The sequence below is a fragment of the Chaetodon trifascialis genome, chromosome 9, assembly GCF_039877785.1.
Source record: "Chaetodon trifascialis isolate fChaTrf1 chromosome 9, fChaTrf1.hap1, whole genome shotgun sequence".
NCBI lineage: Eukaryota > Metazoa > Chordata > Actinopteri > Chaetodontiformes > Chaetodontidae > Chaetodon > Chaetodon trifascialis.
Window position 1 is genome coordinate 12,285,241 of NC_092064.1, and position 23,567 is coordinate 12,308,807.

At 41.8% G+C, this 23,567-nt stretch overlaps 2 protein-coding genes across 4 annotated transcripts in view; one reads left to right on the forward strand and one right to left on the reverse strand.

Annotated features, from left to right (window-relative positions):
* The window catches only part of dscamb (Down syndrome cell adhesion molecule b), a 129,078-nt gene that overhangs the window by 48,647 nt on the left and 56,864 nt on the right, over positions 1-23,567 (reverse strand). For both annotated transcript variants that reach the window (XM_070970770.1, XM_070970769.1), the window contains exons 4-7: positions 4,633-4,779; positions 3,641-3,919; positions 2,013-2,288; positions 568-864 (exon numbers count right to left, since the gene is read on the reverse strand). In XM_070970770.1, the coding sequence (XP_070826871.1) occupies positions 568-864; positions 2,013-2,288; positions 3,641-3,919; positions 4,633-4,779 (999 nt within the window). The remainder of the gene's footprint in view (positions 1-567; positions 865-2,012; positions 2,289-3,640; positions 3,920-4,632; positions 4,780-23,567) is intronic.
* Positions 1-23,567, forward strand: part of vmp1 (vacuole membrane protein 1) — a 198,003-nt gene that overhangs the window by 40,817 nt on the left and 133,619 nt on the right. The gene's annotated exons all lie outside the window — the stretch shown is intronic.

Below are 23,567 nucleotides of genomic sequence, written 5' to 3' on the forward strand. Positions count from 1 at the left end.
TCATTTAACATGTCACACTACATGAGTGCAGACACCTGATTGTGGTTTGCGATTGGCCACGGCAAAATCATCTCAAAATCAGGCAAGATTCATGCAGTCTTATCCTGGAATAACCTACGATAGGCTAAGGTTAGCCAGCTAGCTATAACTTAGCTATGCAGCATGGATCTGGCTACTAGTTGCTTCATAACGTTAACTGATAAAGTAATCTGCAAATGGCAAACATTTCAATTTATTTGCCCAGCGTCCATGTATGTCACGTCACAGCCAAGAAATGATGGAGTGCGAGCATGAGCTATAGGATGGTTCACTTAACGGCCACCGATATCATTAATGTTCCAGATAATATCCTGAACACTCCTACAAAAAAATACTGAGGAAAACCAAACATCATAAGAGCACACATACGTAAAAGGAAACAAAGAAAAAATCAGACCCAAACATCGACCGGCGCCCATGTACTGCAAGTGCCACACAGCCAGTTGGACAGACAGACAGAGACAGTCATACAGAGAGACAGACAGGTATGTGTATTGTTGTTCTTGGAGGAGCTGATTTGACAAGCACCTCTTACGTTTATTCGAGCCTGGTGGTACACGACCCCGGCCGAGTTGCTGCACGTGCACCGGTACACCCCGCCGTCCTGCACCTGGGTGTGTGTGACATTGAGCTGGCTGACCACGTGGCCCTCGTGGGTCTCGTAGTGGCCCAGGTGGTGGTGGCTGTCTTTGATGACGGGGTCGTCATCAAGCGACCAGGTGCACCTGGGAGGGGGCGTGCCCTTGACGTTGCAGACCAGGAAGACAGGCTCATTCGGGTTCACCACCTTTTCGCTGAAGGAGGACAGGATCTTTGGAGTACCATCTGTGGTGGGAGACGAGGCGGAACAGGGTCGAGCAAATGAATGCCGTGGAGAATATGAGACACGTTAAGTGTCATCAGCATAACGATGTTTTAGAAAAGCACTGATTTACAGCAAGTTTTAAAGCCAGGTAGAGTTTCACCCAGCTGACCATCGACCAACCAGGGCCTTGGCTTCGGCTGCTGACAGCATCTTTATATACTGCGAATGGCACAATTATCAAAACTGAGACTGAGACTGACTTTGTTATTAAGATGACTGTGAAAGCCTGTTTAGTTCATCTAATGCTGGCAGTTAGGGATGTGTGAACAGACTGATTGTTGTTTGGGTGGGCGAGCATAGAGAAGAAAGTTGGACCTAAAACAATTCCCAGGCCGAAAACAACAAGGCGCAGTGTCATCTCCGCAAAATGACTGCTGAGGATTTCCCGTGTATTATTAGAGCTAGAAGAGTCTTTTGAGAACAAAAATTAAATGAAACCCAGAGTATTGTTTTACTTTGACCAAGCGACAACCTGTTTTAGCAAGAAGAACTGTTCTTTGTTCTTTCTTCTGTCAAATTGTTGGAGGACACACAATTAAATCATTTGGAAGACGCCTGAGAAGATGTGCTATTTGCTGTCAGGGCATAAATCGTTGCCATAAAACCTCTTTTTTGTGAGAAAATAATGCAGCAAAAGGAAAGTAAGAATCGTGACTTTTCCTCAAGACTTCCTGTGCATCCTATGCCTTTCATAATGAACAGTGAGAGTGGTCGGCTTTTGAAATGTCTATGTCTGCCTGCTGCTGCTTTCTGATAATCTAGACCTGCTCCACATGATTATAGATTATCAATATTTTCTTTTTACAGCTCCCTGACCACAGGAGACAGTTGCCTGAGCAACGCTGGCCAAGGTAAGCTATTGGATTCAAGAGTGCGTGTGCGTGTATTTTTGGATTAGTCTGTGAAGTCTGGGATGATCATACTAATGGCGGCCTATAGCAGAGAGTCACAGCAGGATGCCATTAACACATAACCCTGTATTGATCTCCAAGGCCTGAACCTGTTTCTGCTAACTCACTGATTATGCATGCGACAGCTGCTACACTGTGGCTGTTGGTCAGGATTTGTGTGTGCGCTCCACCCTGCAAATCTCACGCACACACCGTACCTTCGAGGATGACTTGCACAAAGTCTTGTGCGGACATCTTGCCCTTCCTGGCGAAGCACTGGTAGGCTCCGCCGTCACTCTTCGACATCCCCTCCATAATGAGGTTTTCCCGGTTGAGACCAGTAAAACGGACATTGTTGCCGGGGTAGATGATCTCTCCGTTGCGGTACCATGACAGCTCATACTCGTCTGAGCCACCCACGCTACAAGACAGAGACACCTTGCTACCCACACTGCCTTTCACCTTCCGAGGGCTGACCACTGCCTTCAAGGGCTCTAAGCACACAAAAATAAGAGAAATGGTGTCTTTCATGGAGAAATTGAGCATTCATGGAATTTTTCGGGGTGTTATTAACAGTAAGACTGATAGAGAGACAGAGTAACAGAGGTAGTGGACATAAGATTTCAGAGGAAAAGGTTCTAAGAACTATATTAACTACTAGACCTGAAACTATTAATTGATTAATTTAATAGTTGATTGTAAGCATTTCCAATTATAACCAATTCATCATTTAAGCAATTTTTAAGAAAAATGTAAAACAAACAAATAAACAAACAAACAAAACAACATGGCTGCCTGTTATATTAGCTTGTTTTCACAGTTTTCTACAGGGGAAAATTTAATATCTTTGGGTTTTGCAAGCAATTTGTCACCCTGGGTTGTGGGAAATTGTTTTCGGTATTTTCTGACGATTTTAGACAAAACAACTTATCAAGTCATTTTGTAAATTCTGATCTAATAAAATAAGGCAGACTTGATTTAAAAACAATCTCCATTTGGCTGATCCCCTCCTATAAAATGCAAAATAATTAACATGAGCAAACTGCAGTACAATTACTCATTTGACTGCTGCTTTGAAGGTGTTTTGTTGATGAATGTCGATCTCCATGTTGATGTGCACAATATGACAGATTATCAGGATGTTTAATAATCATTGGTTTCCTCAGGAGACATTTTTCTGCAAAATGATAGTTGATATGTAATGTCCACTTTTCTTATTAAAATCATCAATGCTATCACTCTCACAGTCTCACTTGCATACCGTGAATACAGACTGGAAATTCAACATAATTCTTACATATAAACAACCACCTAACACTCAATGTGTATTGCTCGCTTTGATTCTTTAGTTCTTCCTTTTTCCACCCACTCACAGCACCTTGTTTTATTTTGGGGGCAACCGACTACAATTTATTTATTTATTTATTTATTTATTTATTTATTTATTTATTTATTTATTTCAGTTAAAATGCTATGATTAATCATTTAGTTTAAAAAGTGTCAGAAAATAGTGCCCACTACAAGTTCCAAGAGCCCAAGGTGACATCTTCAGCTGCTTGTTTTTCCACCCAACAGTCCAGGACCCAGTCTTTTTAGCATTTTAACGAGAGATAAGAAGCAAATATTCACATTTGAGGAGCAGCAAATTAGCAAATGCTTTGCTGGATAAATGACATAAACGAACAAACTAATTATCAGAGCTATTCTCAATTAGTTTTGTTGATGAACTGATGAATTAACTGACGATTGATTAGTTGTTTTGGGGCTAGTTTAGATAGTTACAACTGACTATAGCAATATGCAGATGATACAGAGGCTGCAGCACTCCTTACAATAAACAACTTACGTTTGACATACAGGCGTCCCATGACCTCAGCATTGCCATAACTGTTCCACACTTCACAAACGTACGTCCCAGAGTCGCTGGGCTGTGCACTCTCTATCAGCAACCCTGTGATGGTCTGGCGGAAGCGGCTGTCAGGCTCCAAGGGGCTGTTGTCCTTCAGCCAGCGGTATTTGGGCATTGGGTAGCCTGAGGCCTTACAGGGCAGCTCCACCCGATGATTAATCATCACCTCTCGGTGGTCAAAGCCATCCAAGATGCCTGGCTCAGCATTGGTGGGGTCTGGAAGGAGCAGAGAATTTAGTGTTAATTAGTGGTGAGCGTTGCCAGGCGCTTGACAGTATAATCCAATATTGATTTTTGGGGTCAAGATTCAGTTCTGTGCACTGTATATTTTGTTATGTGAGGGAGAGGAGAGAGAAACAGTGTATTCCTAAAATTTCTGGAGGGATTTCATCACTCCCCACAATCTATCTATCCATTTACCCATCTACATCCGAAATGCAAAGCATGTTAAATGACCCTCATTTATCAAACTACAAGCTACAACAGAACAGACACTACGGTACAACCTGCATTGCCTTGTTTGTTTACTTGTTACTGACTGGCTCCAGGACGGGCTGCATAATTCATAGTTGGCTTTAGAGTGGATTGGTCTGCATTACAGGATTGGACAGACATACGCATTCATTGGTCTTGCTGTACAACCCTGCAAATCAATCAAAATTTCTGAGGTAGACCCATAATTCATAGGGGATAAAATTTTTATGGTGAAAATAATTTTTTGCTGTTTTAAAATGCCAAATCCAAGTTAAACATTAAGTATATTTAAGGATGATCTACGGCATTCTCCACGTTAAGCCTCCAATATATGCATCTTTGTTGTCCTTTTCCTCCATCTGACTCAGTATACATTGCAAACTCTCTACGTGGTCACTAAGACAAATGTACGGTGTTTGCAGTTAAACTGATTCCAGTTTGAATGCAGTACTGACCTGACACAATGAGACGTGCGCTGTTGCTCTGACGAGTCTCGCCGGTGTAGCGGTGCCGTGTGGTGCAGCGATAGTTATTCAGCCCATCCTCAGGCAGGACGTCCAGAATATACAAGGCTCCCGTGGATGTGATGAGATATCTTTGTCCTGGTAGAGATGAAAAGAGCGAGTGGAAAAACATGAAAGGTGACAGTTGCGTGGGTTGCTATGTAGAATCAAAACAACTATTACAGAACATAGAACATATTCACTCCACCACAGCTGAAGGACAGGGTGTTTGCAAATCTGTGAAAAAATCACGCTTTATTTCGACATGAGACAAGAGAGTTTACATGTAAATAAACAAAAACTACAAGAGATTTGGTGTAGTGAGACTCAAACTCACCAATATCCATTAATGCTGTAAATTACTGTGGTGAAATAATCCAGATAATGGAAGATATAATCTATTGATACATTTCAAAACTACACAAATTGTATTCATGACATCAGATCTGCATATCAAAATTTTGACCTCCGACAGCTTTTATTTCCTTGTCTTTGACTTCTGCTGCTGCAGTAACCTCACTGGCGCCAATGTGTGGTACAGAAAGCCAATCCCTCTTTGGCTGTCACAGCCAGTTCAGTATGTACGGTAATATTATGTTAATTCTGCAGATCAAACCAGGCTGAGTGGGGTTGTCAACATCCATAAGGAAAGAAACCTTCCTCTCTGCCATCACATGAATGCCATTCCCATGGGAGCAGATTGATGTCAAAGCTGATCGAAAAAGCAATTTACAGGAGATCGTCTTCACCGCACATTGGTGGGCATGCCTAGACAGAGGGAGTTCAGGAAGCCTTTAAGGCCTGAGGAGAAACCCCACTGCCACAGGTACAGGTAACACTGACGGGGTCGAGAAGGAAAATATTGTGTGTGACATCACAAGGTTGAAGAAAATACTGAAGTGCACATTTAAGATACAGCTACGTATTGTAGCATCTCTACTTTCCAGCTTTGTCATGCATATCGTGTGTAAATACAAAATAGATAAAGAGTAAAACATTTACTTATTAAAAACTCTAAATATTTTACTAGCTTTAAATTACCTGCTTTCTAAACTATTAAAAATTCAAAAAACAATATAGTTTATGATTTGGCAGGTTTCACGAGGGATTATTTCCTGGAGGACGTTTCTATTTCTTCCTGTGTGTGTCATTTGATTGACAGTAAGCAGAGCATAACATAATGTGCAAATTAATATGAAAACCTGGCACTATGAAATAATGATTAGCTGGGAAACTTAGACAAAAACGAATTAAGGCTTTGTGTTTACTGTGATGGATTATCAAGCTCAGGCAAGCTGTGTCTGTGGAAGTTGTTTTTCATAATGTACAAGAATGAAATGCAGCGAGTGGCTTGTTCTGAAGGCCTAACAGTGTACCTGTACGTCGAACTGCCTGGACTGTGTACAGGTACCTAATGAAAAATAATAAGACAATGAGAAACTTAGATAATTGGTCTTGGATGACTATGATTAAAGTTACAGCCTTTTTTTTTTTTCATCTTAACTGCTTAGATTGGCAGAAATTGACACTGCATATTTGATTTTGATTGCATCCCATGTCTGAAGGCAGTCATATCAGCAATTTATACAAAAGTAGAACAAACTGGGGATGTGGGGGAGCCAGCTAAAGCAGATTAGCAATGGGTAATTCAGTTTAAGTTGAAAAAGGGGAACTGTGGGTTTTCTTGTGCTTTTTCTCCACAACAGAGTCTCAACATGAATGATGTGTTTTTTAGATTTATGATAAAAATGGAAAAGCCCATCAAACAAAAGCAAAAATTACAAAGGTTCTAAAATGATGAATTCATATACGTAATTCAGATGGTTTATTTTATACTGGAAAAGTCTTTGGCTTTTCAGATAGACACTTCAAGATCCTATGAAAAATGCATGGACGAGCAGGTGCAGAGGTTTCTCTTTTCTGTGTGGGTTAACAAATTAGATGGCACCTCCCTCAGGTCACGTAACATCTTCCTCTGTAGATCAGAGCAAAAACCACCGTATGTCACATTTTGATTGCTGTGTTTCTCATATGTTGCCATGCTAGGCTGCAGTGCTGCGTTCACTTACAGTGCTACCAGACAGAAGTGTTTGAATAAGGGCACAGTCCAAACCAATTAGCTGGACAAATATTAATGAGAAATAATATAAATGTAATTTTCTTTAAACACTAAATTCTACACTAATGTTAACATCAAACCCGCCACATGTTTTAATATTCCACTTGAAACTAATATGTATGAAAGCAAAGCATGCTTAATATGCTTATATTTTATAAGCATTTTTTGATATTTATACATGCAAAGGAAAATCAACCTTGTGGGGTTAAGGAAACAGGGGGGATAAAGAGAGAGGCGGGAGAAGAAGAAAAAAATCTTGCACAGCTATTGTAAGCGCTGACCTAGATAGAACCGACAACAGATTCCACGGATCTGATGTCCTGAAGGGGTTTCACTGGTTTACATACAGGGCTGTTAGATGGGCAACCAGCAAGTGGAATCTATAAAGATGAGGGAGGGAGGGTGTGACTGTGAAGTGTATGTGTGTGTGCGTACATGCATGTGTGTGTGTGTGCAGATGCCGGCAGCCATGCATGCATGCCACTATGCGAGACGATTGGTGGGAGGAAATCTTCTCAGAGGTTGAGGAGGCCAGATACAGGGAAAAAAAGCATCACTGTTTATGATCATCGCCTTTGCTTTTTAACTACATTTTCACTGGTTGTGTGCACAGCAGGCAGAGAGGGCATTTCTTCCATTTTATTTCCTTTTCTTTCTTTTTTGCTTTAGCTTTTCATTTCAGTATTACTTATTAATGCTTCTTATATTGTAAATATTAAATTACTTTTTTGTTACTGATCTCACGAGGCTGTGATCTCTACCAAAAAAATCAACAAAAGACGAGGATAATTTCACCAATAAATAACACCATATGTGAAAAACGTGAAAACCCTTCAAATTATATATCACCAAGCAGCAGCAAAAACAAAATTCAGACATCTCCTCCAAAGCTGTCCACTCCATACACACACTGCCTCTTTCCCGTTTTTGTCTCCTCCCTTCAGGCTTCTCCATTTTGATTCTGTACTGGTCCTCTGAAATCTCACTGTGGAATCCATCTTGAGTGAGGCAAAATGGTATTTCACTCCAGCCGCTGTGAGCTGCTGCAATTTTCTCTTCAAGCACCTCTATGCTCCTGCAATGCCTTTTAAGATGTCAGAGCCCAGTTATTGTGTTATGACAAAATGAAGTGCAGGAGGGGACGCTACAGTAGGGAGGGCATTCAAAACGAGAGCAATTGTATTGAATCGTATTTTATTGTATTTCTTCTCAGCAATCGGCTCCCTTTAATTCCACTGCTTTGTCTTTAACTCCCTTGCTGCGCTGGCAATTAGGAGTAATTCCTGTCCACACTGCCAGTATGTCAAGTAAGAAATATGCACAATGTCCTTTAAACACTAAATGTAAGAATTGTAAACTGGTAGCATAGTCCAGTGTAGCATATGAACTGCTATGGATTAATTAAGGCAGTGATTGAGGCCCCAGGTCCCAGATGCATTAAAAATCCCCTGGACAGAGATTTCTGTGTTATTGTCAGAGACTTGAGCCCTTCCCTCCATTCATTCACAGCCACCCGTACTGTAAAGTGAAAAAGTGCTCCACTCCACCAGACACACTTTATCTAATCATCCCCACTTTGCCAGAGACAGAATCTAATACAAACAGCGGGCTCTCACTCTCAGCAGGCTAAATAAGCCTTGACGTACACATGAGCTAGTGTCACAGCATCCTCACTGCCAACAGACGCTCTGAAGTCATTGCAATTTAAATGAGAACCGAGCTGGTCAGATCTTAGCTGACAGTCAGCAACACAGCAACTACAGCGAATTAGTTATAAACTACCAATGTGTTTATTCCAATCTCCCATGCAAAATGAACCTCTGTCGTCGAATCCTGTTGCAAGTGGTTCATATTTCTTGCATATTATCAATAGCAAACCTATGTCTGGCATCTCGAACCACCAGAAAAAGTGTGTGAGTGTGGGATGCTGCCGATCTACCGGTAGAAAACAGTTTAAAAATGTAAACTATAGAAATAATAAGACTAAGACTCTAAAACCATGTAGGGGCTCTATGAGGCTCTGAGGTTACACAGCATTATAGTGGCATCACACTGATTAGCAAGTATGATATTTATCATGTTGAACATCTGTTAGCATGCTAACCTCTGCTAAGTTCAGCTGAGGCTGTTGTTAGTTTCCAGGTATACAGTTAGAAATCAAAATACTGGACTAAACTTTTGACCAGATGATGGCAACTGATGAAGTCAGGACCATGAATACAATTAATCCTGAGGGGAACATGAATGTCTGCCCCAAATATCATGGCAATCCATGACATCTCACTCAAAACCACAAATGTGAGCCTAATGGTGGTAAACCAAAGTATTAGCACATGGAAAATTATGATAAATCATGAGGATTTATCATCTGGGAATCATAAATATGGTTACAAAATGTTGTGTCGATACATCCAGCAGATGTCGAGATATTTCACAAGATAAGTTCAAAAGCAGCATTATTCAATAAAATGACCTTTATACATGAACCGTACTCTGCTCATGTTAGGTCCTCTCTCTGTTTGAGCGGACCACTGAAAGAATCACCGATATTACACTCAATATATGACACTGTATGTAACAGACTGAAAATGTTTAGTCCAGAGAGTAATCTCGTCTATAAAGGGCGAGTTGGTGAGTCAGAGTTGTTATTGTTTAAAGAGGAAGGTGGGACTGGCCCTCAGTACACTGTGAGTCAGACGGTGAGGAGGGACCCAGTTCTAGTCGGGTCAGCAGAGACAGAGAGATGATAAATGGGCTTATGAATGTTCTAGGTCTGTGTGGTAACTTCTCTGGCCCACTTCAACTCTCCTGAGTCAGTTCAGACATTAAATTAAAATTAAAAACAGATATCTGTGTATCATGGACTGCCTGCACACTGTGTCTGTTGAAACAACACCTATCCCATTGTTTTTCAGGTCAAATACTATTTAAAAAATGATATTGGTGTGCTACTCTATACAATCCTATCGAACCAGAAAGACACTTAGAGAGGACACACTGCACTGACTGCCGTGGAGGTAATGTCAGAGGAGCGAACGATGTGTTCTCAGACTAATTTCTGCCTGCTCAGAGTCGGGGGTACGTTGCATTGCGAAGCAGGGCGCGGGGGGCCAGACGCCTGATCAGAACTTTAATCTGAGCTGATTGAGGTCAGATCGCAGGACTGAACTCTCCACCGCAGAGCTCCTCAGGGCTGCATGGCTACATGCAGAGAAACTGAAATGAGTGCTGTAATTTTTCTGCAGACAAAACCAAGAAATGGCTATTGTTAATTTATCTGTCTGATTCCTGTTTAGATTACCATATATAATCAACAGCTATATGCAATCTCTCTCATGCATTGTTGAAGAAAATATATCATACTGAGCTAAAGCCTAAACCTGGCAATGGTCTGTAAGCCTCATATTGAGTTACTGTACACCGCAGATCATTGGGTGAATGCAGACACTGTGGCTCTCACTTGGATCCATTTAATTAACATGATGACGCTGGAATCAATGAAAGACATGCTAATGGCCAAACTACAGCAACGCACTTTAAATCAGTGGATACAACCCTCTCTGATGCCACAGTACAGTAACGGAAGAGCAGCATGATGCTTAACAACAGCAGAAAGTAGCGGTCTGTGAAACAAAATGAAACCCAGCAAAGGATTAACAATGTTAATGTAAAAATTCAAGTTAGTGTACCACATGTTTGCTCCCACAGAAATATGTAGCAGTCACTCGCCATATGAGACGGTCTGCCAAGTGAGATTTCCCACTGGAAAGATTATCAGTCGGCTAATTACAGCACTAGTTAGGTAGATTACTGCAAATGCGATGAGCCAGCATAATTGGGTAGATTGGAGTAAGTGTACTAAACACTTCAGTCATTGAAGTGGAGTAGGACTCTGGGGGTACTGTAGGTGCTGAAGCATTTTCTGTAATTCATTGCATCCAACGAAAGATGTGCTCGAGATTAGGTGAGATGAAACAAACAGAGACACAAAGTCCCGCCCTTTTACTGCCACAGGAGAAAAAAAAATGTGACAAGGAAACATAGAAAAAAATCTTAAACAAACAAGATGAAACGTGTCAATTAGTCAGCGTTGGAGGTGATGGTGGCAGAGTTTGTTACCTTTGGAAAGAGCCAAGCTGTTTGCCCCTATTTCAAGTCTTTGTGCTGAGATAAGATAAGCAGCTGCCTCATATTAGATGGAAAGACATGGAGGAGGGATCAGTCTTCTCATCTAACTGCCAGAAAAGACAAAAGCATATTTCCCAAAATGTCCCAAAACAGCTTGTTGTAAGGATGGGCCGTAATTCCTTGTCAGAGGTGGGAGCACTGGGTAACTTGTAAAGATGTAATCTGAGCAGCTAAAGTGTAAAATTGTATCTTACAACACTGCACAGGTAGAGATATGTGTAGTGTGTTTGCATGTCTTCATTTGTTTGTGCGTTACAGCCAAACAATATGGATTTGCAGCACTGCTGTTAAGTAGGCAGTTCATCATGTATAAAATTTCAAGATAACTCTGATAACTTGGTGGGAAAAACAATGAAAATGGATTTTGCATGAAATTCTAAGAGGTGGGAAAAATCCTGAAAGGACGAGTGTGCAGTGGATTTGTCTCGAGGCGGGAAATCTGAAGAAAAAATCAATTCTACGTCATATAACTTATGACTTAGCATTTAAATATAAAGTTGCTTTTATAGTGCCATCATCTGGTCAATCAGTGTTTTATCTTTCTGTGGGCTGACTCAAACATCACTCCAAAAAAACCCACCTCCAGTAAAAACAATAGGCTGCAGACTATGATTGGACCATAAAAAAATGCAGATTAGCTTGCAAATATTTACGTTAATACTATTCAAGCCAGGTTAAATGAAGACGCCTTCGGCACCTGTAAAAGTCACCTATAAAAATCTCTTTCTCTCAAAACACCTGCTGTGTGAATAGATTTTAGGAATACAAGTGAATGACAGAGCTGCCATTGAAGCCCCCATGAAGAAGGCATCCTTAGTTCAGTGAAAGTTTTGGCATCAGAGCTGGAATGCTAAGAGGGTCTCTGTCTCTTTTTCACCCTCAAAAACCTCTGTGTTCCTGTTTGGCTCATTCCACTTCCTCTCCTGCTTCTTCTCTCTCCACTGCTTGGTCTCTCCCTTTCCCCCCCTCTCCGTCTCTCCCTCTGTGTCCTGAATGCTAAAACAGTGGTTGGCTGTGTCAGAACACTGCAATGAAATCCTGCAGTCTCAAATGCCCACGTCGAGTAAACACCTACCTTTGCCTAGACGTTAACCCCAAAACTGTTTTTCACATTTGCTGGATTACATTTAATTGTATACTATAAATCTTTTTAAATACTGAAATTATTGAGTATCTTATAATAGATTCATTTTTTGGGGGGGGGGGGGGGGGGGGGGACAGAAAAAAACAACTAAATGAATCATATAACGATAAAGAAATAGTTCAACAAGTTTTGGTTTAGGACAAAAAGATATAATGGAAAGACAAATAGAAAATAAAAGGGCATCTTCTGTATGTAAAGACGTGCAGAGGCTTTGATTTTAAGGATGTGTTATTGCTGCCAATGAAGGCTGTTTGGATCAGTCAGAGACAATAAGAAACTGTTTTTTATTGTATCTTTCTATTAAAATGTGTTTCCCCATATCTACCCATTCAATTATCTAATGACTAAGAGTCAATGGAGCATCCACAACAAATGTGAATTTTAGTATAATGATGCGTATTGTCATCGCTTTGCAGCACTCCCTGGAGTTAAAGCGACAACAAAACACCACAGAAGGCCACAAGTCTGGATCCATCACTCAAACCGGATCTGTTAAAATAACGCTCAAAAGCATCCAGCTGGGTGTTTAATGCTTTTTTTGTTCCAGAGGTATTTTCAAGAATCAAACCAGCAGACAGAGAGAAATGCAGTGACTGTTAGACCACCATTGTTTTGAATCAAAAACGGGTTTTCACTGGTCATAAATGATTTGTGCCTTGTAATCCATGCAAAAAATGTCCAACTGCCATGAGATGAACAATTCATAAACAACTGAACAAGTGAAAGATGTCATTTTAATAAATCATGGGACCCCACCAACCCACCCCCCATCTCAGGGCATTTGTGCACTCCTGGTTGCTGGTCAGATTGCTACTATATATTGTATGTTGAGAAATCAGGAGTGATAGACACAGAGGCATGTAATCATGAGCAAAGAAAGAAAGATTTATTATGATAAACAGTGCATTTCATTGTGTTTCTTTATGTCAGAAGTTAAATTTGTATATTTAGGAACACGCAGGAGCTGTATTATCATTTGGAACCAGCATTTGAAGGAAGGAATGTGAAATATTGATGACAGAGGATAGACCTGAAATGTATGTTGCAAATAACAACATAACGTTCAACATGGAGTCCAAAGCCACAGGCTGCATAGAGGTTTTCTGCTGTTTTAGGGACGTGAAACAACCGTATGATGGAGGTAAAGGAGGAGCAGCACTGAGTGAAGAGATGGTTTATCAGGAGGGCCCCCTCGTACAAGAGCATGTGGAGAGAGGATTCATTTTACATGAATGTATAGCAGCTTGCTAAGCTTGGCTGCAGACACAAAAACTGAGAGTCAGGTCTCCAAGGTTAAAGAGTCTAGGGGGTTGTTGAAGTCTTTGATGAGGTTAGCAATGCAGTAATCTCTGCTGAAGGCCAGAGCCATTTAACAGCATGTTGCTGAGCAGGTCTGTGGACTGAAGAATGTCAGGACAACGGCCAAACGACAACACAAGTTTAAGGCTATTTTTCAGTGTAATAGCAGGATAGATGTGATATTTTCAGGACAAAATACAACATATAGAGTCATATGACAGTAACCCTTTTCAGTCATCATATCTGATCCCTACAAATGTGGATATATCTGCAGAGACCCTGCCCCCTGCCTGTATTTTGTTATTTTCTTCTTTGCTGTGTTTGGGACATTTCTTGGCTGCAAAATTTGGGCAGTTGGTGTGTAGCCCCCAGCCAATAACAGCATGCAGGTGAGGTCAGGACTTTACGAAAAGGTAGCGACCGGGTGTTACACTGTAAGCAGCAAGCAAGCAAGAGGAAGCTACAAAAATGACAGACAAAATGCCAAAGACCTGTGAATTACCACAACATAACCAGCATGCTTCACCTGCTTCCTCATGCTGGTGATGGGGATTTCATTTAACATTACTGACATTTAAACCACAGTCATGTAAGCCACCACCCAGCCAGTTTAGTGAGAAAGCAAGAAGAAAAGAAAATTAGAGAAAGACACACTCAGCAGGCTTCGAGGTACAACAGCAGGCCAACTCCCATAGCCTCAGACACTGGTGTGCTCTCTCCTCCACTGCACAGCTAGATCCTCCCTGAAAGTTTCAAATGGTCTCCATTCTTACTGTCAGATGCTACCAAGGCACTTCATTAAGAAACTACAACTGTCTCTGTCTCTCCTATTTAATACCATCTGTGTATTTGCTGCATATGGGCCTGAAGATGCTGAAGGTCTTTGTACATTCACTGATGATGAAAGCATTTGCTTAGATGCTATTTAGTTGAGATGCTATTTAGATGCTCATGATGACAAGTTTAGACGATTAACTGAGGACAATGAACATCAAATGGACATTTAGCACCAGTTTTGGTGTCCCTACATGGTGTTATGTATTCAGAAATGACTGCATATTTTGCTTGTTTTCAGCTTGTTGGCATTTGTTTAGCATGTTTTAAGTTATGTCGTACATTGTGAAAAAGGCCTTGTGAAAAATACACATTTAAACCCTGTTATCTTATTCATATTGTACTCCTGTGCTCTAATTAGACTGATTACCTGTACAGAAAGAAGACAATGCAAGAGCTTAAAAGATATGCAAGTAGGTCCACTGCTGCGCCAGTGTTGCACAACATTTATCTGCACATCTGTTGAAAAGAAAAGTCTCAAGCAAAAAGATAGCAGCTCATATTACACCAACCTGTAGTATCCGGCCTTGATGGTTTGTCTCTGTCATTTTGCTCCACACATATTTCCACAGCCAAATGGCCAGCTAAATAATCGAATCATTTATTTAGTGTTACTCCATTGCAGTCGACTGTAATTTAAAGAAAAATCTCTCTAACCCACAGCAGGAGAAACTGTTGTCAGCTGTTGCACTCTGTGTTTGACTCTATTTCTGGAAAATTATACTTACAGATGGATAGTAAAATGAGTAATTAAATCTAGCCTTCTATTTCAACCATACTGGAGAGAGGATGTTGGCTTTGGCCTGCTTGGTTGCGTGTGTGTGTGTGTGTGTGTGTGTGTGTGTGTGTGTGTGTGTGTGTGTGTGTGTGTTTGTGTGTGCAACATGTGTAGCAGTCTGCCATCATAACCTAATTATTGCAGCAGCTTAACAACAGCAATTAGCACATTTCCATCAGACGACACTAATTTGTGAATTCCATTCCAGCACCATTCAGGAGCAACACACTGAGAGAGAGAGAGAGAGAGAGAGAGAGAGAGAGAGACTTAATTCACTGTTGAGCTACTGGCAACGCTAAATCCATATCTATAGAGCTGTGAAAATTGCTTATGGTAATTGCTGTTATTGTAAAACTAGGCTGAAGCTTTAATGAAATTTCAAATTTTAATCATTTGTTTTTTGTGTAGTCCACATTTACTGACTTCTCCCCTGAGGGACCCCATGTTTCCTCATCTGACTTCCCAATAAAATGCCTCTCCCCGCCGGATAAATGAAATTGTTCCATCAAACAATGATTTCTTCTCACTCTGGGGGAAAGGAGAATCCCATTTTGGCAATATGTATACCCCTAGGTGTATAGCTTTCTTGTATCACATATTCTTATAGTAGATCTGGAGGAAATTTATCATGATCATGATTATTTATCTTACTAAAATGGAAGGAGTCTCTGTCCTTCTGTCTGCACGCTTGTCTGTCCCTCTATTTTCTGGACAACCATTCATCTGATCACCTTCACACTTGGTAGGTGCATCGCTGAGGACCCAAGGCAGTGCAGTGTCAAGGGGATGCTCTTGAGATCTATGGGACATATTTATTAGGAGTGCATTACTACTTCCAGAAGTACACACTGTAGTGTATTGAGAGGGAACTCCTTTAATCTGTTACACCGCCAAACAGCATGCTGGGTAGAGCTTACTCGCTACAGTGGATTCAAGAATGGATGAAGAAAGAGAGACCAGAGATATTTCACTCCAGCAAAGTCTTGTTTTGCTAAACTCAAACATTTCAAGCATCAGTGATGTAATGCTGGTTTCTGTTCTGATGGAGTTGTGAACATACCAGACGGTTGGTTATGCTTTGGTTTTATGGCCACACTTGGCGAGGTGCATCATCGTTGCATTTGTAGATCTCCCATCTTGGTGCTATATCATGTACTCATGTATTGGATGCAGTGGGCCTGCACGTTTTGAACAGGCGATGCACAAGAAATTTTCCGGTCACCTTGTAAATGTCAGTCAAGTACTAGTTGGCTCTGTAGCCGCTGAATCACCAGCTAGTCAGTGACTTTGTCTTTGTGCCATTTAGAACTGAACAGGAAGTGTACTGTGGGCTTATTCCTAAAAACAGCTGACTGCTGGAGCTGAAAACAAGTGGCAAAGGCCGCAGGCCATAAAACCAAAACAACAAGTTGAAAGACACTAAAATGCTCTGCAGAGCTGAGGGGAAGAGTTGGGTGGTAACACTTTGTGGGTCAATTACTGCCAGCAACCACTTGCACATGCAAGAAGTCATTGTTAGTAAGCGTCACGTGTGTTGATGATAACCTCTTAAACAGACAGCATCTGCTATTTTGTAATTAAACTATTATTATTTCTTGCTAATATAAGGACATATCCAATCAACACCTCTACTGATTGCTGTAGTTTTTAGTCAAGACCTTTTTAATGAGTTGTTTGAACATTTTCAGGTAACTTTTGAAAATGATTCTCAACGATGCAGCATTAGTGAGAAATTTGTGAAAGGTGGACAACTCCAGCAGTCTTTGTGATTACAACTGCCTCAGAATAACATTCTCCCTCTCTTCTTCCTCATCCCCCTCATTTTCCCATCTCCCTGCCTCCCTCTACCCTCTAACCCCCCCTCCTCCCTTCCTTCCTACGCAGAGATGCATGTTGAGTGATAGGCCTGTGGATGAGTCTGGACAGTGCGTCTGAGGCCCTGGTTTTTAATAGGGTTCTGTTCCCAGTAATTATGCTGACACAATTTGATCAGCGCAGGGCTAAGTATCTTCATCTGAGGGAGATCGGGGGGAATTAACGCTGATGTAATAAGTACAATTTGTCACTATTAAGACGGAGGTGTTGACAGGCGCTGGTGTTGTCAGGGCAACTGATGGCGCTCCCTTGCTACAGTATGTATTCTCCTGCATTTGGCAAGCAGAGCTGTCAGGCCCCCTCCATAATCGATTCCTTGTGTTGCTCTGCACAGGCTGAAGCACACGTACTATGACATACTGATCTACACATACAGTGTAATAAAGACAGACTGCACCTGGATGTGCTGCACACTAACATGCAAGCATACACTATAAACACTCAAGGAACATATGGTATACACAAACAAACCTAATGTCATGACTGAGAACTGCCTCAGCTCCAACACTGGACACTCACAAACCTCAGTCTTACAATGTCACAACTGAAGTGCTCAATGTAATTATATTAACTGTCAGGGTGCAGAGTAGCAAGGGCAAAAAAATGCACTTATTAGACAAGACTTCAGGACTCACCCACTGCTGGGGAGACAACCAATGCCAAGATCTTGACCCTCTAATCCATCACATACATTATCATTTTTCCTATTATGTTCTGTACATGTGCAATGTTCATCTTTCTACATCAAAATGAATTAAAGTTATAATCCTTAAGCTGTCAGTCCTGGTTGGTTTGGCAACACCTTTGGTGGGAACAGCAAGTGAGTTTCAGTACTGCAGGTTCCAGAGTTCTGTCCGAAGTGACATGTGCTACGAACACACCTTGACCCAGTTACTCTGTCAAACTCTTTTATGTCTAACAGTGCAGCCAAACAAATGGTATGGGGGCTGATAGGATCCATAGCATCACCCTGTAATACAAAGAAGGCTAAATGAGACAGTCGAACTCATGACTGAATGTGGATTCTGCTTGTTAATTCATTCATTCATTCATTCATTCATAAGGGATTAACCAAATGAAAAGTATTTCATTTAACAAAGATTATTTTAAGGTAACAAACATAACTAAAGAGTCTGTTCTAACTGATTCTGTGTGTGTGTGTGTGTGTGTGTGTGTGTGTGTGTGTGTGTGTGTGTGTGTGTGTGTGTGTCTTTCTTTCAGTGCTGCTGGTCCCTGGTTGGTTGGAGCTGGAGGACATCAAGGAATTGGAGGCAGCTGGCCACTGTCTCCAGGTGGTATAAACCCGCCTCTTTCTGCTACTAGTCTGTCTCTCTCTCCTGGCACCACTGTGTTATTTTAGAGATCTTTTTGATTTTCTATAAATATATGCAATTTCTGTAATTTGTTAATCCCTTCCATGTGTTTGTTATGGTCTCAGACCTGGACCATAACTATGCATGCATGAACAATCGACTATAAATGGCATCAAAAATGACTCCTGTTCAGTGATAGTCTTTGGGAAAGACCTTTATCATAGAGGATATTTTTATATGTCACAGTGGGAAAAGCACAGGTGAAAATAACAAAAGTAATGACAGAGAATCCCAAAAAGCTGCTTCACTTTCAGGGTCCTGGTGTTATGCCTGCTGGATCACACTGTCATGACTTACTGGGACATCAGAACAGATCAGAGCCAACGTTAATGCTATTAGTAACACCTGTGCTTTTCCTACAATCGCAAGTGTAAATGTCTGCTATGGTAAAGGCCTTAAATATATAAATAAATGATTATTATCATTATTGTCCCCTCCCTGTAAGGTCTAGATCCCTCTCTGCTCCAGACTTCACAAATACATGCCCATTAAAATCACCTGTCAGCAAATGCAGGGAGTAGACATCTTGGTCTTGACACACACACATACACACATACACACGTACACACATACACACATACACACATACAATTCTGCCCCAAGCTACAACAATACAGTACCACAATAAAATCGATCTGTCCACACACCCTGCTCAAATATCGCCAGTATCAAGCTGTGGGTCAGTCTCCTGGTATTCACAGCACCATCTCTGACACAGTCTTCTGTTAATTTCAGATGGATATGAATGGAAAATAAATTTAGTCTTGTGAGTAAGATGCTGTCCCCTCTCAGGTCAGTGGTATAATAGCAACTCGTGGGTGGATAAATGACAGTATGTATCCCAGTCATGGGTCATCACAAGACAAACAGCAGTATTTTCTTTCTGGCATGAAAGGTAAAACAAAATCAAAGTTGTGGTGGGTTTATTCTCCACTACATGTTTGCCTAAGTGCCATAAAGTACCCTACAGAACAGAATATAAATCTATCCATCGATTGTTTCACTGAGAAAAGACATGCTATCAAAAGTATTGACAGCATTTGTCATAAATTAAGATGAGATTGGAGAATATAGCATTATTGATGGCTGCCCTTTTAAAAGCTTTTGGAAAAGGTCAGCATATATGCATCCTGTTATGTGCACACATCACACATCTAGCTGTGATGCAAGACTGTGCTGATGTTATTTACATGCAGCCATAAAGATTTTAAGCAGGAATATCTAAGCAGGAACTGCATAGGCTAGTCTGTGGTTTCATCACAATAAAAGATGCCACTCTGTGATGTATGTTATAAAGTTTCTGTTCCTGTTTTCTTTCATCTGTGCCAAAAATGTAATTACTGCCAGACACAATAAAAAGATACAAAATGCTGCATCATTCATCAAAAAATGATAAATGATCCTGTTAAGAATCTGGCCCACAGTACATGGCAACTTGAATTAACCCACATAACTGCATATCACACTTCTGACAGATATGGCCTTCAGTGATATTATTACATCTGTGCTTCAATATTGTCTGTGTTTCAAAATTAAGCAACAGGAACAACAATAAAACACACACACACAATGCAGCCCTGTTGTTTTTTTATGGGAAATGACTCAATGAAGCATGTAAAAGGGTCAGAAACTTATTCTGGATTACACACTCGCCTCGGGCCATAATTTACCTGAGACAGGCAGGTCACAGGGATGTTTGGGAGAGGAAGACATGGGTGTGTGTGTGTGTGTGTGTGTGTGTGTGTGTGTGTGTGTGTGTGTGTGTGTGTGTGTGTGTGTGTGTGTGTGTGTGTGTGTGTGTGTGTGTGTGCTGTGTTATATGCAGGCACTAATAAAAGCCAGTGTTTGCAGCAAAAAGAAAAAAACAAAGAGAGGAAGAGCAAGTCATAAAATGTGAAAAAAGGAAGAAAGGGAAACAGATGACACACACTCTGTACAAAATGCTAGATCAAGTCCCCAGTGAAATGTAAATATGCCCCCTTACACGTTGATTACTTCACTAACAGCCAAGCTAAATTTGCTAATTTTGTCAGTTCTCCAGAAAAGAAACAGTAGATGTTAAGCTTGGTACTGTAAGAGCTTAAAGGTCGTTCCATAATACCTTTGTATGTTTAAGAGGTAAGAAGAAAATGTTCTATTATCCAAAGGTTTCAACACACGTAAACATTATGTTTTGATATCACGTCCACCTTTTGCACTCCCTCTCCCGTCTCTCCTGTTCCTCCTGCCCTCAGTCTTCCTCTCACAAAGTTTTCAGGTTTGAAATATTAATGCTGTTTTATTTGTGAACTTCAGTAGACCTCACTGTATCCATTTTGTTCACCAGCCACGCTCAAAAGCTGTGCCGCTGCAAAAATGGAGGGCCTTTCTTTGTGCTTTGAGTAAAGTGCTTTGTATCTGAGAGGCTCTGGCTTTCATCAGAGAGACGCAAATAAAAAAGAAGAAAAACAAGGACCTCTGAGATGCTGAAAGTTCAGGCTGATGTGTGTGTCTGGCAGTGGAGATGAATTCACCCTAGATAGTCCCCTGTCCACTGTCAGTGCCCTCTACAGTCATCCTCAGGGTCACACACACACACACACACACACACACACACACACACACACACACACACACACACACACACACACACACACACACACACACACACGTATATAAGAACATCATCACTTGTGCTTGTGTACAACTGCCCTTCTGCCATCAAGACCTCCCACAAGGATAATTAATGTTGCCCCTCTGCTCTGAAATATCCTTGATGAGGCCCTGCATTCCTCTGTGAAGGAGATCACACACACTCTGGGGAAAAAAAGTTACTAAAGATTCCTGTCATGTCACGTTGTCATCTGGCGGTGACATAATAGTCTGTGACGTCTGACATTAACCAAAGGTCGCATGTGGACTCCTTCTGCAGCCGCCATGGCTCTGAGCCTCAAAGGGATACATGCTATCATCCAATCACGCGGGCGGATGGGTGGGGGGGTGCAGGAAGTGATACACACCAAGCAGTGTAGAACTGTTTCTCGATTGGACAGTGTTGTGACATAATCGCCTCTGGCAGCTCAAATCTGGATTTGGATGCTGAGGACTCATGATGATGAAAAAATGTTAGCTTGTTTTATTTGACAAGGGGCTTGTTAGCAGTCAGAAACATGCGCTCATCTGGGAGCGATGTTGTAAAAGGCTGTAGATAGAGAGTGACGGCACGGACAGGAATTGTGCTATCTGGGTATGGTATCTGATGGGGCATCTGTTATTTTGGGGCTCCTCGTCTATGACACACACAAACACGCCAGCACACACATTTGCTTGATATGCTGTGATGTACAATTTTCAGGCATCGTCTTGGCAGGCATTTTCTGTGTGTGTGTGTGTGTGTGTGTGTGCGTGCGTGCGTGCGTGCGTGCGTGCGTGCGTGCGTGCGTGCGTGCCTGGGGCTCAGTCAGCACTTCCAGTGTGCTGTCCAGCTGACATCAGGAGGGTAAGAGCTACTGTACCAAGCAGCCAGGCAACCCCCATCCACACCCCTGTGAAAGCTCCGGATCTATGCATCCATACGGTTCTCTCTTTCAGCTTACTGTCTCGTTCTCCCTGTCTCCTTGCATCTCTTACACCGCCCTCCTCTTTCATATTTTTGCCTCTCTCTACTTTCTTTGTCCGTTTCTCTCTTATTTTCTTACATACTTGTCATTCTTTCTGCGCCTTCTTCTCGGGCCTCTTGTCATTCTCCCCTACTTCTTCCCCTTTGCCTCTGTCTCTCCGCATCTGTCTCCGTCCCTCGCTCCTGCCTCTCTGTGTGCATCTCTTCCTCTCTCCTTCCTCTCTTTCTCAAAGCGAACACTGCCTCTCCTTGTCCACAGTCAAAGACTCGCCTCTGTCCTCGATCCACCGTTTTGGAGAGCCACCGCAGGCCTGCCGCTCAGTATGCACAGTGGCCACGTGGCCCGACAATGGCTCATTTCAACCTCAATTTCCCCCGAAATGAATGGGAGCCCACCCCGGTGCACGCGGCATGCCTTTTAATTGGCCCAAGTTAGATTCAAACCATTAAACCACTGATGTCGACACATCTCCGCCGCGCCCATTGCCCCCCACCCCCAATCACACACACACACACACACACATGCACATGCACACATACACACACCCTCTTTCCCTCTCCGGCTGCCAGAACATAAACGTCTTATCTCTCGGCCCCAACCGAGCACAGACACCATGAATATTCAGCAGCTTCCATCTCCTACAGACAACAGTAGGCGCATGCATGCAATTGCTTGCATACACACACACACAAAGAAAAACACACAAATACATAAACACACACACATACATACATACAGACAGGGTCTTTGTCCTGCACCCACTCTCTCAAAACGGGCATTGTTTACGCTTTGCTGAGTTTAGCTCGTTTGTCTCTTTCCCCTCATTTGCTACAGCATTAGCAGTGTATATCTGAGAGATATTGATTAAAAGCCAAGGGAGAACCACCAGTGCAGTTCTCACAATGTGGAGATATTGGCCCATTCTGTGGACACCAAATCAACATTTTTCACCACAGAATATCAATAAGACTTACCTGTATCCAAGAGAGCGATGAGGAAAGCATGAAACAGAGAAAGAGAGACAGAGAAAGGTTTAGATTTATGTCCCCCCAGAGGACAACATGATACTGTATACTGTAAAGGCATGTCCATCATGTAATTCAACATTATTTTCATGCGCTCTATCGATCTATCCACACTGATTAAGATCATTCCAAAGGATGGATCCTTTGACGCTGAGATTAGCTGATCAAAAATCAGATGAACACAAACTGTTCCTCCCTGCATCTGAAAACCAGTCATATGAATAAATATGACAGGCTTATCTGGTAAAAGAGAAGGTTAACAAAGAAGAGTCCATCCAAAAACAAAAGGTCTATCTTTGATGGCTTCGCCAGATACGAATGTACTTGAAGAATATTATCTGCTACTATCAGTCGGTCATTAAATAAAGACCGGATTAATCAGTGAGTGCCCGTGGCGTCGGCTACAAAACCTTGTCTAATCAGAGGAAAGGCTGGGAACCAGGTGTGTTTCATCTCTCTGAAACACAGCCCGAACACAGCCAAGAAGCCCAGCCCCAGCCCTACTCCAACAGCCCTTTGAAATATTTCACTCCAAATTCACAATAGTCCAATCCCCCCGTGGATGTTGTCAAAGATGAAAGAGGTAGCGTGCACTGGTGCTCTGTCCGCACTGCTCTCTCTCTTTCTCTCTCTGCTCATTCTCTCTGGAATAG